General features: G+C 46.9%; 1 protein-coding gene across 1 annotated transcript; it reads right to left on the reverse strand.

Annotated features, from left to right (window-relative positions):
• Positions 1–1826: 1826 nt before the first annotated feature.
• Positions 1827–18031, reverse strand: CACNG6 (calcium voltage-gated channel auxiliary subunit gamma 6). Its single transcript, XM_077915859.1, has 4 exons — positions 16608–18031; positions 11989–12063; positions 9440–9577; positions 1827–2534 (listed from the first exon to the last, which is right to left on the reverse strand). Exons 1-4 carry the CDS (start codon positions 16936–16938, stop codon positions 2296–2298), a joined length of 783 nt encoding a protein of 260 aa, XP_077771985.1. The 5' UTR covers positions 16939–18031; the 3' UTR covers positions 1827–2295.
• Between the last annotated feature and the right edge of the window lie 153 nt (positions 18032–18184).

Raw genomic sequence — 18184 nt, forward strand, 5'->3', positions numbered from 1 at the left:
TATTTATAAACTACAATATGCTACATTATATATTATGTTCTATATATAATATTATGAATGCTATATTTATATAACATGATAGGCTATTTTTATATAAAGATTACTATAATGTATAATGTTACCTTATATAGTTTTTTCTTATTAGATAGTTATATAATATATAATCATTTGTGGGGTTTTTTGTGTGTTTTTTTAATGATTTATTTATTTATTCATTCAGAGAGAGCGAGAGAGAGGCAGAGACACAGGCAGAGGGAGAAGCAGACTCCATGCAGGGAGCCCGATGTGGGACTCAATCCCGGGTCTCCAGGATCACACCCCAGGCTGCAGGCGGCACTAAACCGCTGCGCCACCGGGGCTGCCCATAATATATAATCATTTGTAATGTATGATGAAATACAGAAATGTATAATAAAATATAGAAATGTTTAGGAGAATATATTAAAGTGTTAAATATATTTATTTTAATAACATTAAATTGAAATAATTTATTAAAATAATAAATAATAATTACTGAAATAATATTATTAATATAGGGGTGTCTGGGTGGCTCATTTGATGAGCATCTGCCTTTGGCTTAGGTCATGATCCTGGGATCCTGGGATTGAGTTCCACATCAGGCTCCCCACAGGAAGCCTGCTTCTCCCTCTGCCTATGTCTCTGCCTCTCTTTGTGTCTCTCATGAATAAATAAAATCTTTAAATTATAAGTTTTTAATATAATAACCAATTGATTATAAAAGAACCATATACTATATATAATGCTGGTATAATATATAATATTATATTTGTAATTACATTTATAATTTATAATTAAATTGGGATGGAGTCCTGCATTTTTTAATTAAAAATTTGAGCATTTTTAAATGTTTAAGAGACTGGCCTTTGAGAAGTAACGGATAGGGTTCAGCTTTTCCTACATACCTGAAGAATGCACTCAAGTCGTGACTTGGGGGTTGAAGTAAGTACTTGGGTCTTCGGGAGGCACAAGGCCAGCCCTTTGGCCCAGGGGATGAGAGCCCTCCACCCAGGTCTTCACTCCCCAGGTGTCATCTGCTGCTGTTCTCCAGCTCCTACCAGCATTCTGTTTACAGTGAGAGGACAGGGGCTTTCCAACTGGTCTCTGGCCTCCTTCTGGAACCCTCAGGGTGCACATCCCCTCCCACGGTCTCCTGGAGGCATGAACCTGGGAAGTCCTTAGCCTCTCCCTGACCCCCTGCCCCAGAGCCACATGCTCTTCTTTAGGAGCATGCTCCAACAGCACCTGTTCCCAGGTCCTGCACTCTGTGCCAGTCTGCTGGCTGCCCTAACAAAGCACCACACACCGCACTCTGAGGGTTCTGGAGACGGGAAGTGCAGGGTCAGGTGTCTCAGAGCTGTTTCCTTCCAAGGACTGAGAGGGAAAATCTGCACCAGGCTCTCTCCTGGGCTAACAGGTGACTGGCCACTGTCTCCCTGTCTCCTCCTTCATGCTTGCCTGTGTCCTGATCCCCCATCCTCTAAGGACACCAGTCACTGAATGAGGGCCCACCCTGATGACCTCATTTCCACTTCACCACCTCCATACAGACTCTCCCAATCAGGTCTCGCACTGAGGTCCTGGGGGTTAGGATTCCGACACAGACATTTGGGAGGGATGTGGTTCGACCCACAATGTTTGTGTTCAAAACTGCTATGTTTTCCTGTCACCTTCTGTGGGTTTGCTGATATGTGACTTTGGGGCTGCTTAAGTAGCCTGCCACAGGTTTTTAGAGAGCATGAGGCAGTCGCTTTTCTCTCTACCTCAGGGCGCACAATCACATCCAAACAGACTCCAGATCAAAGCTGTTAAATTTCCAAATCTTTAATCCCACACCGACTGTAGCAAGGTCAGACCCAAAGGTCTCCCCTCCTCCCCCTCCCCCATATCCCCAAGATTCAAATCAGTTGGAAGAAGTCTCTCCCACAAGTGAATACATCCAGATCTGGGAAATGAATCTGTCCAACTCCCTCCCAAGACCCCCGACCTCATCCCTCCACCCCACCCCCTAGGTACCCCATCAGTTCCCTCCCAGCCTTCCCTGGGGACCCTCATTTGCAAAAAGCCTCTCCCCATCCTACCCCCGAGCATCCCAATTCAGCTATAGTAAAGAACATATTCACAAACGGAAACAATGAGGCAGAAGAGGCAGGTTTGTGCAAACCATGTGAGCCCCACAACAAGGAGAACACAGTTTTTCCAGGGGGTGGGGGTTGAGGGATAAAATGGAGAAAAGGAAGAGTTTAGAAGGAGCTTTGAGAAGGCACAGTGGTTGCTCTAGGTGTCCCGGGGCCCCTGCTTAGGACAGAGTGAACCCCAGGGCCAGGTCGGCAAGGTGAGCAGGAAAAAGCAGCCAGCTCCCAGCAGCAGAACGAGGCTGGCCCCCACGCCACAGCCCAGGGACCAGGAGTACTCATAGGTCAGGGCAGGGGCTGGGGGGTTCTCGTCGCTGACTCTCTGCAGCAGGGCTTGCACGGCATGCCGAAATACCTCCAGGCTGACCAGGAGCAGCAGGCCTGTGGGGAGAGGATGGACACGGTGCTCAGGGGCCCCCAGGATCCCTGACACACCCCATCTTGTGCTTGCTCGAACAGGAGCCCGGAGATCACCCCAGGACTGCCCCCACCTCATTCATTTAACAGCTTCTTATGAAACACCTACTGTATAACACGCACGGTTTGGGAAGCAGGAGGTAAATAAGGGAACCCAGCACAAATGTTAGAGACAGAAGGAGGATGGTGGCCACCAGGGGTGGACGGGCCAGGGGAACAGAGGATGAGTTTCAGCTGGGGAAACAGAGAAGTCAAAGAGTCGTGGAGATGGGTGGTGGGGATGGCTGCACTACAGTGTGGACGTGCCAAATGCCACAGAACCAAGCACAAAAATGGCTATAATAGTAAATTTCATGTTATGTATCTATCGCTTAAAAAAAAAAAAAAAACAAGCAGGGGCACCTGGGTGGCTCAGTTGGTCAAGTGTCCAGCTTGATTTAAGCTCAGGTCTTGATCTCAGGGTTGTGGGGATGGACCCCTGTGTTGGGCTCCATAAGGCATGGAATCTGCTTAAGATTCTCTCTTCCTCTGTCCCTCCCCACCTCAAATACATACATACATACATACATACATACATACATACCCTGGAATCAAGAATCAATTAAAGACTCCATTTAAAAAATGTTAAAAAAATAAATAAATAAAAGGGGTGCCCAGCTGACTCAGTCAGTAGAGCATGTGACTCAATCTCAGGGTCATGATTTCAAGCTCCACTTTGGGAGTAGAGCCTACTTAAACAAACAACAAACAAACAAAAACAAAAATAAAAAATTCCAGCAAGGCTTTGGAAAGAGTGATAGTGGAATCTGAAATAGTCAAATTCATGGAAGCACAGAGGGAGTGATTGCCAAGGTCTGGAGGGAGAAGAAACAGGGAGATGTAGGGCAAAGGGCACAGAATTCAACTATGCAAGGTGAATGAGTTGAGAGGATCTGATGTACAACAAGGTGACTATAGTTAGCAACACTGTATTGCACACTCAAAATCTGTTACAGACTGGATCCCAGAGTTCCCATCACACACACAAAGACAGCCATGTGGGGTGATGGATAGATGGTGTTAGCTAAGCTGACTGTGGTGATCATTTCACAACATGCATGTATATCAACACTTCAGATTGTCCACTCAAAGATCTACAATTTCCACTCATCAATCACACCCCAGTAAAGCCTATTAGTCATACCCCAATAAAGATGAGGGATCACAAAACAAAAAGAAAAGCAGTCAAGTTGTCATGCAGTTTGATTAATAACAACAACAGCAAGAAAAGAGGAAAGAACAAGACAGACAAAGACCCTAACCTCACAGAGCTTATATTCTACTTGGAAGAGACAGGTGGGAAGCAAATAAACCAAGGCTTGTAAAACTCAAATTCCATGCAGGAGACTATGAGAAAGCATAAATCAACGAGGCAGGTGAGCATGGTGGAAAACATGACAAGGAGTAGCCAAAACTCAGCTTTGGCTGACAGCTTTCAGAAATGGGGGCTTCAATTGCCAAACCTTCTGATTTTTCAAGGATAGCTGGAATTTTTTTTAATGATTATTATTTTATAGAAATTTACCCAACCTTTAAATATTCGCTCAGAGAACTCTTTTTGCACTGTCCACCACAGTGCATTTGTGGGTCACTGTTGGTTATGGGCTGCCAGGTTGTAACTTCCAAATAAACACATGAGAGGACAAGATAATTTCAGAGAGTGATGTGTGCCGGGAAAGGAGATAAAAACAGGGTGATGGGAAGGGGAATGACACCCAAGGGGGGGCAGGGACTTTAAGATGATGTCATCAGGAAACACCATTTAAGCTACGACCTAGATGATGAAAAGAAGCCAGCCAAGCACAAAACTAAGTGATGGCTGTTTCAAGCAGAGGGAATGCCTGGTACAAAGGCCCTATGGTAGAATAAGTATAGTGTGTTTGGGGGGAAAAAAGAAGGTCAGTGTGCCTAGAGCAGAGGATGGGAAGGGGAGAGTAGTGGATAACAGAAATACAAAGACAGTTTGAGGACAGATCACATAGGACCATCTGATGGTCATCCATGAGTCATGAGTCCTATATCCCTCGTCTCTCAGACCCTGGAGTCCGGCCCCAATCTAAGTTCTAGACTCTCCTTCGTCCCAGCAGTCCACTTCCCTATGTTTTTAATCAGGGGCCTGGAGAATGCAGCCAGGAGTTGTGTCCTGTGAGTCAGTGGCTCCCTCTGAGGCCTCCTTGGCCCCATGCAGCTCAGTTTAGGACACTGGAGGTGAAGAGCATCCTGACAAGGGGGGAGATACTCTCCAGTCCCCTTTATTCCTTTGCTAATTCATGCATCTTTGATTCATTCAACAGATCTCAATTGAGCTCTCATTATAAAATACATAAATAAGACTAACAAAGGCCGTCCTCCTGGAGCTTCATCCCAGAAGGAGAATTGGACAATAATCAGGTAAATGTATTGCTGTGGGCTGAATTGTGCCCCCAAAGGTTCATACATTGGCATCCTGACCCTGTAGTTTCTCAGAATGCGACCATATTTGAAGATAGAGTCTTTAAAGCAAGAATTAAATGTAAATTAAGTCAATAGGGCTCTATCCCAATATGTAGGGCAAAATGGCTGGTGTCCTTACAAGAAGAGGTGATCATGACACAGACACCCAGAGCCAGAGTGATGACCACTTGAGGACATGGGGAGATGATGGCCATCTACAAGCCAAGGAGAGAGGCCTTGGGGGGAAAAACGGTCCTGCCCTAACCTGGATCTCAGACTTCCAGCCTTCAGAACTGTGAAAAAAGTACATTTCTCATCTTTAAGCCCCCAGTCTGTGGCAGCCTGAGCAAATGAATACACATACAAATATGTAATTTGGGGTAGTGATTGATTCTATAGGAAAAAAAAAAGGCAAGGTAGGGACACAGCAGGTACTGGACCTACTCTAGACAGGTGGTCAACAGTGGTCTCTCTGAGGAGGTAATATTTGATCAGAGACTTAAATGATATGAAGAAATAAAACATGGGAAGCAGTGCAAAATGCTCTGAGGAGGAAATGAGTTTGGAGTGTCTAAGGAATAGCAGAGAAACCAATGTGGCCAGAACAGAGGGAACAAGTAGTAAGAGATGAAGTCCCATGTAGCCAGGAACCAGGACACATAAGACCTTGGAGTCATGTTATTCTAGTGGTAGTAATTTATTGTTAATTTATTGGCCTTTTTTTTAAAAGATTTTATTTATTTACTCATGGGAGACACACACACACAGAGAGAGAGAGAGAGAGAGAGGCAGAGACACAGGCAGAGAGAGAAGCAGGCTCCATGCAGGGAGCCCAACGTGAGACTCAATTCAGGGTCTCCAGGATCAGGCCCTGGGCTGAAGGCAGTGCTAAACCGCTGAGCCACCCAGGCTGCCCTTGGCCTTTGAATCAAGTAGGAACCACAATATGATTTATGGTTTAAAAAGATGACTAACCCCAAAGCATAGAAAGGTAGGATTTGGCCATGAGCTATAGTCTGAGGACCCCTGGCCTTGACACACTAGCTTTGCGCCAAGAATCTAACTAGATGCTCTCACTTCTCATCTCTTCCCACCAGACCTTGTGAGGTATGTATTATCATCATTCCCACTTTATAGATGGGAACATTAAAGACTGGAGAAGTGGAGCTTGTGTTTGAGCACAGCCTGGTCTACTCCATAGACTATTCCATTAGGTATGTCACTATACCTCCTCCTTGATCAAGCCTGACATCGTTTGTATGACCTAGAAGGGCCCACGTGATCTGGCCCCTGACTACTTCTTTATCCTCCTCTTGGCTGCTCTTCCCACCCTATAATAGTAGGGAGTGGAACTTCCTTCAGTCTTTAAATGCACCAAATTCTTTCAAGCCTAGAGACCTTTATGCATCCCTATTTATGTTACACTTCGTCTGAGAAGCCTTCCCTGAGTGCTGCCACTGAAGTCAATATCAGATCTCCCAATTATACATTTCCCTCATACTCTTTTCATTTATAGCTTTTATCACAGTTGATAATTATTAATATATATTAATTTATATATTAGTATTGCCTGTTTGTCCAATTTCTGTCTCCCTCACTAAACTACAAATCCACAAGGGCAGGAAGCTTGTCTATCTCATATCTCTAAAACATGAACAATGCCTGATGTATTTATTTTATGGAGAGAAACAATATAACCCAAACTTGTCCCTTTATCTAAGGATAACTTAAAAACACAATCTGCCCAGTCCTTGATACCCAATATAACCAAGGTACTTACAGCATCAAATCCACTCCCTCACTTTCATTTGGTTGCACAATTTGCAGAAAAACTTCATGCCTGAGACTTCTATAATACACTTTTATATCCACACCTTCATGGTACCCCCTGGAATAACCCAAGTATGAGTTCAATAATAACAGCAGCATCAAATTCCTACCAACTATAAATTCCACAAGAAGAGAGACCATCTTACTCTTATTATTCATCATTTTATCCCCAGTGGTACCTAGCACAGCATCTAGCATTTACTAGATATAAAAATATACTTGTTGAATGATTAGATGGATGAACAGATGGAAAACAGATGGAGGGAGAGAGGGAGAAAAGGAAGGAGAATGGAAAAGGAAGAAGAGAAGGCAGTGGGAGGGAATTAATGAATCAGTGGATGGATGGATGGGATGGATACCTGACAAATGGATACTTGGATGAGTGAGTTCATGGACATAAGAATACTTGAGTTCAAAGATTAAAAATTTTTTTGCCTAAGATCACATAACTCTTCAGAAGTTGGGATTTCAACATAGATCTTTTGATTCCCTGTTGATTCCCTGATCCATCTTTTTAAAAAGATTTTATTTATTTATTTGAGAGAGAGAGAGAATAATCAGGGAAGAGGGTCAGAGAGAGAGAGAGAGAATCAGACTTCCCACTGAGCAAGGAGACTGACGTGGGGCTTGATCCCAGGACCTGGAAATTGTGATCTGAGCCAAAGGCAGACGCTTAACCAACTGAGCCACCCAGGCACCCCTCTGATCCATGTTTTATACCAGTATCCTCCTTACTCTCCATGCTCCAGCCACTCCGGCTTTCTTTCAAGACCTTAAATTCACCAAACTCTGTCTAACTTGGTAACTCATGGACACCTTCTCTAACTCTGCTCTAAATCAAGTGCTTTCATTATGCACTCTCACAGAAATCTACTTTTCTTTTTCCTTTATATTACCTAGAAGTTTGTAATTGTTGGATGATCTGCGATATTTCTGTGTCCTTAAACAGATGATAATCTCCATAAGGGAAAGCACTTTTCTATCTTATACACTCAGGTGATATTACATATACATATATGTACAAATATGTTGTGTATAATGTGTCTGTGTATCAATGAATAAAATGACCATCTGAATTAATGAGAGAAAGGGAAGGAAATGACTGAATTTTTTCCTTTATTTAGGAAGATCTCTAAAGCAACAAAATAATAAGACTTGGCCATTATTGTTTTCCATTCATATGTTCATGCTCTTGAAGACTCATTATGTCTCTCTTATCTTGCATCAGGCTCTATCTCACTTGTTAGTTAAGACTATGATCTACATTTGTACAAGATTTGGCCTGCTTTATGCTGTGATTTTCATTCTGTTCCTCAAATGTGTCAAGTCTTTTACAGCCTCTATACATCCTATTCCATCATCATCACCATCATCACTACCATCACCACCAACATCATCACTACTATCACTACCATCATTGTCACCATCACCACCACCATCGCTGCCACCACAACAAACATCACCAATACTGCCACCTCCACTGTCACCACCACACTTTGATTGGATGATTCCTATTCATTCTTCAATTACCAGCTTAAATATCACCTTCCCTGAGTTTCTCTGACACACCTTCACTGCAATGCATACCCTTAATATGCTTTATCATAACTCTCACAATTACAGTTGAATTATTGTACGTGTAATTACTGGTTACTGTCTAATTCTGCCAGAATCTAGGCTCTGTAAGGGCAGACACTATTGTCTTGTTGTTAGTCTTATATCTCCAGCCCTTAGCACAGGGCATGGAACATAGTAGGTGCTCAATAAATACACAAAGGATAAATAAAGAAAGCTTATATAGTTAATGACCTTTCTATCTACCTTAGAAAACATTGATCCAATGAGGACTACATTAACAAGATGTCCTATATCTGTGGACCACTAACTCCAAGAATGCAACAGTCCTTGAAGACCTCAGTTCCAAAAAAAAAAAAAAAAAAAAAAAGAAAGAAAAAAAGAAAAGAAAAGAAAAAGAAGACCTCAGTTCCAAATCTAAGAGCATTTGGAGACCTTCCAATTCCCAGCTAATAACAGGCCTTAGAACTCCCACATTGAACCTACGACAGCCCTTGTGCTTTCCAGTATGCAACAGTGGTTGGTGATGTCCTTCAACTTCCCAGCATGCAACAGTGCTTCAAAATCCCAGGTTCAAACTGGAAACCCCCCAATTCCCAACCAACAACAGGGCTCAGAATTCTCCTATATTTGAGACCTGTATAACCCTTGAGCTTCCTCCAACCACCAGCATACATCCCAGCATGCAACAATCCTTGGAGACCCTTGGTCCAAATTTAAAATAGTGTTTGGAGATACTTTAATCCCTAGGCAACAAGAAAGCTTGGAATTCTCCCATTTTTGAGCCTACTATATAGCCCATGGGTTTCCCTCAGCTCTCAGCATGCAACAGTGCCTGGACATCTTACCTCCCAGCATGCAACAGTACCTGGAGATTCAATCTCCCAGCATGCAGCAGTGCCTGGAGATCTAACCTCCCAGCATGCAGAAGTACCTGGACACCTTACCTCCCAGCATGTTATTCCCTCAGTCTCCAGGCTCCCAACCCTCACCTGAGAGGCCAAAGCAGACAGCTCCAACTCGGAGTAGGAACTCTGCGCCTTTGCTGAGCACCATGATGATACAAAGGCACCCCAGGGCCATGACTGCCAAGCCTAGCACTGCTATCACCGCAGCTGCCAGATTCACCTCTGGAAGGAAGAAACAGAGAACATGGGATGTAGAGAGTGGGGAGAACTCTCCTATAGGGACCTAGAGCCAGGAAGATGGAAGATACAGAACTGGACAAGAATTTTCAGGTAGATCATCCAGTCCAATTTTGCACTGATGAAAGAACTAAGACTCCGAGAGGGCCAGTGCTTTGCCTGAGGCCACAGAGCAAAGAGGAGACACAGCCAGGATTAGAAGGTAATGGAAACTGCCCATCATTACTTATGATCCGGTCCCTGTTTGCTTACAGGTGAAGCAGATGAGGCAGCAAGTGTGTGGGTGACAACAGAAAAGGAGGTATGTTAGAAATCACTTATATGAAGTGCCCAGTGCAGCATTTAGCACAAAGCAGATGTGCTGAACAGGTGCATTATGATTATTTACTCTCCCATAAAGGCACGGTGACTTGACCAAGCTCACTGAGCACAAAGAAAGAGAGAAAGGAGTGGAAAGGGTGGGAACCACTGTTTATTAAGGGCCTACTATGTGCTAGGCACCCCACAGTCTGTTTTAGCTACATCATCTCATCAATTCCTTACAAAGACCAGATAAAAATCATGACATGATCACAATACCTTTACTGGTGGGGAGGGATGCTAAGGTTCTGGGTCCTGGGGTGATGGAGAGGCTGTGGTTATAGCAGAAAGGGTCTTAAGAGTTGCACTATATGTGGCAACCATACTGGTTGCCACTAGCCACATGTGGTCTTTTAATTTTAAATGGATTACCACCTCACACCAGTAAGAATGGTGAAAATTAACAAAACAGGAAACAACAAGTGTTGGAGAAGATGTGGAGAAAGGGGAACCCTCTTGCACTGTTGGTGGGAATGTGAACTGGTGCAGCCACTCTGGAAAACTGCGTGGAGGTTCCTCAAAGAGTTAAAAATAGATCTGCCCTACGACCCAGCAATTGCACTGTTGGGGATTTACCCCAAAGATACAGATGCAGTGTAATGCCAGGACACCTGCACCCCAATGTTTATAGCAGCAATGTCCACAATAGTCAAACTGTGGAAGGAGCCTCAGTGTCCATCAAAAGATGAATGGATAAAGAGGCTGTGGTCCATGTATACAATGGAATATTACTCAGCCATTAGAAACGACAAATACCCACCATTTGCTTCAACGTGGATGGAACTGGAGGTTATTATGCTGAGTGAAGTAAGTCAATCTGAGAAACACTAACTTTATGTGGGTTCACTCATGGAGAATATAAAAAATAGGGAAAGAGATTAAAGAGGAAAGGAGAGAAAATGAGTGGGAAAAATCAGAAAGGATGACAGAACATGAAAGACTCCTAACTCAGGGAAATGAACAAGGGGTAGTGGAAGGGGAGGTGGGTGGGGGGATGGGGTGACTGGGTGACAGGCAATGAGGGTGGCACTTGACAGGATGAGCACTGGGTGTTATACTATATGTTGGCAAATCGAACTACAATTTAAAAATATATAATAAATAAATGGATTTAAATTAAAACAAAATTTAGGGGCGGGATGGCTGGGTGGTTCAGTGGTTGAGCATCTACCTTTGGCTTAGGGAGTGATCCTGGGGTCCTGAGATTGAGTCCCACATTGGGCTCCCCACAGGGGAGCCTGCTTCTCCCACTGCCTATGTCTCTGACTCGTTCTCTCTCTCATGAATAAATAAAATATATTTTTAAAAAACACAAAATTTAGGAGAAATTGTATGGCATGAATTCACTGTATGGCTCAGTGAATTGAGCATCTGACTCTTGATCTCAGCTCAGGTCTTGATCTCAGGGTCTTGAGTTCAAGCCCTATGTTGGGCTCCATGCTGGACAGAACAAACAAAAACCCCAAATTTAAAAAACAGTTTTTCCATCACACCAACCACATTCCAAGCACTCAGCAGCCACACTAGGCCAGTGGCTACCATATTGGTCAGCACAGAAATGGAGCATTTCCATTTCACAGAAGATTCTATAGGAGAGCATTGCTTTAGAGGCAGGATTATTTGGGTTTGAATTCTGCCTCTGCCACTTCCTGGGAAAAGTAAATGTACCCATTTCTGGGCTTCCATTTTCTCACATGGGAGATGAAAATAAAGCCCCTGCCCTGTAGGGTCATGCAAAGGACTGGAGTTCTTATAAATGAAACAGGCAGCCCTATGCCTAGTCTGTGGCAGATGCACATGCTTAGGATGTTAAAGTGCTATCTACAGAAAGCGGCTGTGACTTGTCCAAAGCCACATAGCATGTGGCAAAGGTAGAGCTGGGGCAAGAGCATCAGGCATGGAGCTCTGGGGAACCACCTGCCCCCAAAGATGGGACTTCCCCAGGGCAAAACAGAGAAACCAAAGCCATTAAGAACTCCACTGGTACAGTCAGCATACCCCCCCCCTGCCACCCCACTGCAGTGTAGAGTTCTCACCTTTCTTTGTGGTTCTCTGGAAGATGCGTGCATTCTCCCCCGTGGTAAAGAATTTAAAATAGGTACAGTTTGCTTCTATGGGAGTAGTAGAGAGAAAGAGGTTATGACATGGAAGTTGCTAGTGTAAGCTTGGGACTGGACATTTAACATACTCATACTCATTTAACAGTCACTAACATTTAACAGCCTAAAAATAGGACATCCACATCCCTGACAAACACAGCAGAAAAATGATGCTCAGAGAAGCAAAAACCATCTGCCGTCACCCAGTTATACAGGAGTTAGGATTCCAGTCTGGAGCTTTGAGGTCCAGATCTGCAGCCTTGTGAGGGCTATTGACCTCTCTGGTGCCTCTGACTCTCTCTCTATAAAATGAGATAAGAGTCTCTTTCCTGGCTCCGTCATATGGGTTTGCAAAGGGTCAAGTGGGATTAGAAACGATGATCCTCTTTATTCAACAAAGGACACCAAAATACAGGGAACAGAAGGCTACCAAACTCAGAAGAGATTGTCATCTCAGAGAGAATTCCAAACTAGAACACACAAAGAGCTTCTGCAGGTCAGCAAGAAAAGAGAGGGAAACCAATTGGAAAAAAAAAAAAAAAAAGGGCAAAGGACGACAATAGTCAATTCACAGAAGAAGTAGCCTGAATGACTTACAAGTATATGAAGAGATGCTCCACCTCACCAGGGATCACAGAAAAGCAACTTAAATCAGCAGAGAAGAGCCACTTTAGATCAATTAGATTGACAAATATTAAAAGGATAAAATATCAAGCATGGGAAGCATAAGAAACAGCTGGAAGCATAAACTGGTACTAGTCTTTTTGGAAAGTGCTCTGATGTACTTTATGAAATAAAGTATGTATATACCCCATAACCCAACAATTTCATCTCTGGGTATGCATCCAGGCAAAAACTACACGCAGGAACATATATGTGGATATTTGCTGCAACACTGTTTGTAAATAACAGGAAGTCAATCAACCCAAGGATCCATCTCTAGGGAAATCAAGTCGAGGGGATGGATGCCCTCTTGTGCAAATCTCTGCAGCATGTGGTAGCCATGAACTAGAATAACAGAAAGCAGTATGCGGAGATCTGAGAAAGTGTTGAGGGGGAAAAATCGTAAAACAGGGGGAAAAATCCACAGCATGATATCATTTATGTAAATTAAAACACAGACAGATATAAAATAACGCTACATAATTTCCAAGTTAAAATATATATTCGTGGATGCATATCAGACACAAGTAAAGAGCCGAGTTAGAAAGGTAGGTGTGGGGCGGGGGGGAGAATATCATGTAAAATAACTGACGAGAAGGCTCTTGGAAAGGCCGGTGACAACTATGATGGAAACCAAAGAAGAGTAAGAGTTGTCCAATTTTGTGAACGTGAAGTCTAAGGGTATCTAAACCTTATAAAGACGAGGGCACTTCCTAAACCTCATTTTGCAACCAGAACTTCCTTTTTTTTTAAGATTTATTTATTTATTTTTATTTATGATAGACACACAGAGAGAGAGAGAAAGAGGCAGAGACACAGGAGGAGGGAGAAGCAGGCTCCATGCACCGGGAGCCCGACGTGGGACTCGATCCCGGGACTCCAGGATCGCGCCCTGGGCCAAAGGCAGGTGCTAAACCGCTGAGCCACCCAGGGATCCCTGCAACCGGAACTTCCAAAAAATTCACCTAGCCCAATACTCTCTCTCCTTCTACAGATGGGGAAACTGAGGCATTAGAGGGGTGGAGGAGAGAGGTCAACAATAAGATGGGTACAAGAAGAAGAAGAGGGACCAGGTGGTGTGTCTGGAGAAGGAGAAAGGAACTTTCCACATTGAAGGAGGATGTGGAGGGGTGAGAAATAAAATGCTGAGTCAGGGGAGGTGGTGGGATGCTGCAGCCATGGCCCAAGGGAAGGCAAAGGACGTGAGGGGTCCCATCAAAAGCAGTGGGACGGGAATCCTTACCCTGCAACAGCAATCCTGCAGCAGCAAGAAGTAAAGGATGCTTCATGCAGAAGAGCAAAGGGTGAGGATGCTATTGGTAGCAGTCAGTGGGGGACACATGGTCTTCATCCATGAGGGAAATGTGAAGTCCCATCTAGAGAGTAAGAAGGTGTGGTACATCTTTCTGAGAGAGTGTGGGCTGTCTGGCCTCCCATTTTGGCTACTAATGATTTAGGAAATCTCGTCTCTGACTCCAGATGGCATATCCCATTCGGAAAAGAGTAGAATGGGTCACACACACCCTCCCTTCCCCTGTCCTTGCAGCCCAGGGTGGTATGGGATGTCCTTTGAGGCAGAGCAAAGTGTGGGATATTTCTGAGATAATGGAAGTGGTGATGAGCTTCTGGAGGGTCCTTTGGGGTCCCTTGGCAGCAGGGTCAGGAGTGTGGGATGATGGAGATGGTCCTCTGAAGACCCATAGGAGGATAACAAGGAATGTGAGGAGTCCTGCCTTATGCGGTGAGGTTGGGATGGGGGCAGCCTCTCCAGAGCAGCAAGGACCTTTGGGACATCTTTATGGACTTGTGAGATGCAAAGCAGTATAGTTGTTAAAAACAGAGACAATCAGGGTTCAAATCCCAGCTGACTGGCCTGGGAACATAGATTAAGCCACTAAACATTCCTCACTCCTCATTTCTCACTTCTGTTAAAATGGGGATTATAATTAGTGACTATTGATAAGGTTGCTATGAGGATTAACGAGTTAATGCATATGAAATACTTTGAACAGAACCTAGGCATTACAGAAGCATCTCAGCAAATTACACAAGCATATGATGACCAGGGCATCCCATTTTGCAAAAGTTTGGGAACTTCCTGCTTGAGGCTCTGAGGAACAAAAAATTAGCCCATCTGTAGAAGTGGTATTTAATCTGGATGCTGAGTGGGTGGGTGCCTCACACTACAGGGACATCCCACTTTGCTATCAAGGATTTGGGACATCCTATTGGGGATCCTATGGATGTAAGATGTCACATCTGGATAATTGAGGAGGGAAATCCCATCCACAGCCCAGGAATAGAAGATCTTCTTTGAGGGACACTGAGGTTATGGGATGTTGTTTGGAGAGCAGAGTGTTGGAGATCTCATCTGCGTGACCAAGCCTGTGACATCCTGGATGGACCATGAGGGGTGTTAGTTTCCTTGGGTCAGTAGATGTGGAGCAAGAGCCCATTCCCATTCCCAAGGGGTATAGGATGTCCCACTGGTATACGTAGAGAGCATGGCATGTCCTGTCAGGGAGAGTGAGAGGTATGGGATAGCTCTCTGGCATAGCCAGGGGTGAAAGTCCATTCTGCACAACAGTGACCAGTGTGGGGTATCTGGAGGAGAAAATAAGGAAGACTGAAGGGTTCAGTCTGGGCATTCAGAGGTGACGGGGCAGGAAATGAAGCAGCACATTTCTTAGAAGCACAAGGTCTCTGGTGGGATGTTGAGGGGTGGTTGGCAAGAGGTCTGCTTGGTGGAATCAATAGTGGGGAACAGGCACGGATTCCATTTTGGGGAAGGCATCAAAATGGTCTGTCTCCCCAGGGCCCACAGGATGGGAGTGTGGCCTGCCTCCAGTGTGGGAGAAGCAAGCTGACCCCAGGAATCCAAACGCTCTCTCTCGGGGCACAGGCTGTCTCAATAAGTGCGGGTGCTTTTAGGGAATGCAGACTGAGGGCACCAGCGGAGTGTGGAGGACAGGCTGGGTCTCAGGACACAGGCTGCATGCAGAGGTACAAGATTTCTCTAGGGAACACGGGCTCTCTCGGGATACAGGCTGGTCTGGAGACGCAGAAATGACTGGGATCACATGCTGTGCTAGAGGTACAGGAGCTTTGGAGGTCAGAGCATGGTTTGAAGCACAGGCTGGCCTAGGGGTAAGGCTGGTCTAGGGACGCAGGCAGGTCTAGGGCACAGGCTGGCTTCCAGCTACAAGCGAGTCTAGGGTACAGGCAGGTCTAGGGATACAGGCTGGTGTGGGGCACAGGCTGGCCTAAGGGTACAGGCTGGTCTAGGGGCACAGGCAGGTCTAGAGCACAGGCTGGCCTCCAGCTACAAGCCAGTCTAGGGTACAGGCAGGTCTAGGGATACAGGCAGATCTAGGTATACAGGCTGGTGTAGGGGTACAGGCAGGTCTGGGGCTACAGGCTATTCTTGGGGTACAAGCTGGTCTGAGGATACAGGCTGGTCTGAGGGTTACTGACTGGAGGCAGAGGCTGGTCTGGGGATGCAGGCTGATTTAAGGGTGGACTAGCTTTAGGATACTGACTAGTCTGGGGGTACAGGCAGGTTGAGGCACAGGATGTAGCTGGAACAGGCCACTTGTGGTGGGGTACAGGATGGTCAGTACAGACTAGTCTGGAAGTACAGACTCTCCTCTCTCTCCTTCCTACCTTCTACCACCACCACCACCCCCCCCCCTCCAGCCAACACACACAGCTTGTGCCTGGGGCAAAGGATATTACAGGGAGCAAGGGTTGATGTGGGTATGGGGGGGGGGGGTTCTAAGGGTCCAAGCTCTCTTCCTGGGGCTCAGGCTCTCTCTGGGGTATGGGCTTCTCCTACCCCCACCACTCTCGCTATCTTGGGGCACAACTCCCGGGCTGGGGGCGTGGCCTCTCACCTCCAGGCAGCTCTGCGGGGCCGCAGGTATCTCTGCCCTCCGGCAGGTCGGCCTGCCACAGCCGCTTGGTGCACATCTTCCACAGCCCCAGGTGGGCAGCCTCGCAGACGGCGCTGCCATTGGTCTTGTACGTGTTGAGCTCCACCCAGAACTCGGTGCCCACGGCCAGCACAGCCAGCGTGGCGCCCACGGCGCTCAGCAGGAGCCCCAGCTTGATCTTCCCCTCCCGCTCGGGGGTCAGCTGATGCTGCCCTTGAGCCCTCCGCCGGCCCGCAGCCTCCCGCCGCCGCCGGTCCTCCTCTTGCATGAAAAAGTTGGACCACATCATCATCCCAGAGGCCGTGGCCCCGGTGGGGCTCAGAACAGGTGCAAAGGAGGCAGAGCTGAGGAGGGGCCCTAAGGTGGGGAGTGGGGACAGGCTGGGGTCCTGAAGGAGATGAAGGGCTCAGTTTCCAATGGATTCCAAGAAAGGAAGATCTGAATCTTCCCTGGAACCTCCAGCGGGGGAGTCTAGGTGCCTCTGCAGCTTAGAAGAGGAAAAAACAGAGCCTCTGGCCAGTAAAGCCTCTAAATCAGTGGAGGGCCTGGGAGGCCACAGAAACTCAGCAAGGAAGGTGAGACCCAGAGGAAAAGCAAGGTACCCCAAAGGCCCAGAGCTAGAAGCTGGGTATCTAGGAGGGGGACATGAGGGCTCCAGAGGAAGGAGGCCTGGGCACTAGCTGAGTCACCCCCTACTTGGGCCCCCACTGGGAGGAATCACCAGAGGGAAGCTGGGTGTCCTGGGGAAAGGGATCTGAGGACCCCACAAAGGCTTAGAGTTTGGGGTACCCAGGGAAGGTTGCTGAAGTCCTCTGAGTGTTTGAGAGGAGATGCCTCCAGCTTCCTTTTGGGCTCAGAGTGTCGGGAGGGAGAAGGTGGGGCCCCTCTGGGGTACAGAAGAGGAGATCAGAACTCCTTTGGAGCCTCAAAAAGGCAGTGGAACCCCCCACAATCACGGAAGGGGACAGCACAGTCCTGGCTTGGCTTCAGGAAAAGGGGGTGGGTGTCTCCCTGGCCATTCAGAGGAGACCAGAGAAAGTCTCCTGGGTCCCAGAGAAGGGACTAGTGGCTCAGAGAGAGTGGGGTCCAGAGAAGGGCGCTGGGGGGATGCCCCCGGCTCAGGAGGGGGACCTGGAGTCCCTGCGGGGTGGGGAGGGGCTGTGGTCCCCACTGAGGTTCAGGAAACAGGGGCGAGGCCCCCCCAGGATTCACAGGACTACCAGGACCCCGGAAGGGACTCTGCGTCCGTCCCTCGGGGGCTCTGCGGCTCCCCTCCCCCGGGCTCCCAGGGCCTGCGGGGCCGGGACCGCTCCAGGCTCAGCCCCAGGCCCGCCGCCTCCCGCAGGCCGCCCACCTCGGGCTCCCGGGCAGGGCCCCCTCTGGCTCCCCTGCCTCCGCGCCGCCCCGGCTCCAGCTCCGCGCCGCCTCCGAGCCGCCTGCTCCGCCCGGACGGCCGCTCGGCCCCTCTGCTCGGCCCGTCTGCTCGCCTCTCCCGCCCACCCCCTGCCCTCCCCGGCTATTTCAGGCTTGACCCGTAA

Source organism: Canis aureus, chromosome 1 (genome assembly GCF_053574225.1).
Source record: "Canis aureus isolate CA01 chromosome 1, VMU_Caureus_v.1.0, whole genome shotgun sequence".
Taxonomy (NCBI): domain Eukaryota; kingdom Metazoa; phylum Chordata; class Mammalia; order Carnivora; family Canidae; genus Canis; species Canis aureus.

Bases quoted from the DNA above. Each gene is read 5' to 3' on its own strand.
- CACNG6 (XM_077915859.1), bottom strand. From the start codon at position 16,938: ATGATGATGTGGTCCAACTTTTTCATGCAAGAGGAGGACCGGCGGCGG. The intron at 12,064-16,607 runs GTGAGAGGCCAC...CTACTCCCATAG, and splicing joins CCCCGCAGAGCTGCCTGGAG to AAGCAAACTGTACCTATTTT. The intron at 2,535-9,439 runs GTGAGGGTTGGG...CTCTCCCCACAG, and splicing joins TGTCTGCTTTGGCCTCTCAG to GCCTGCTGCTCCTGGTCAGC.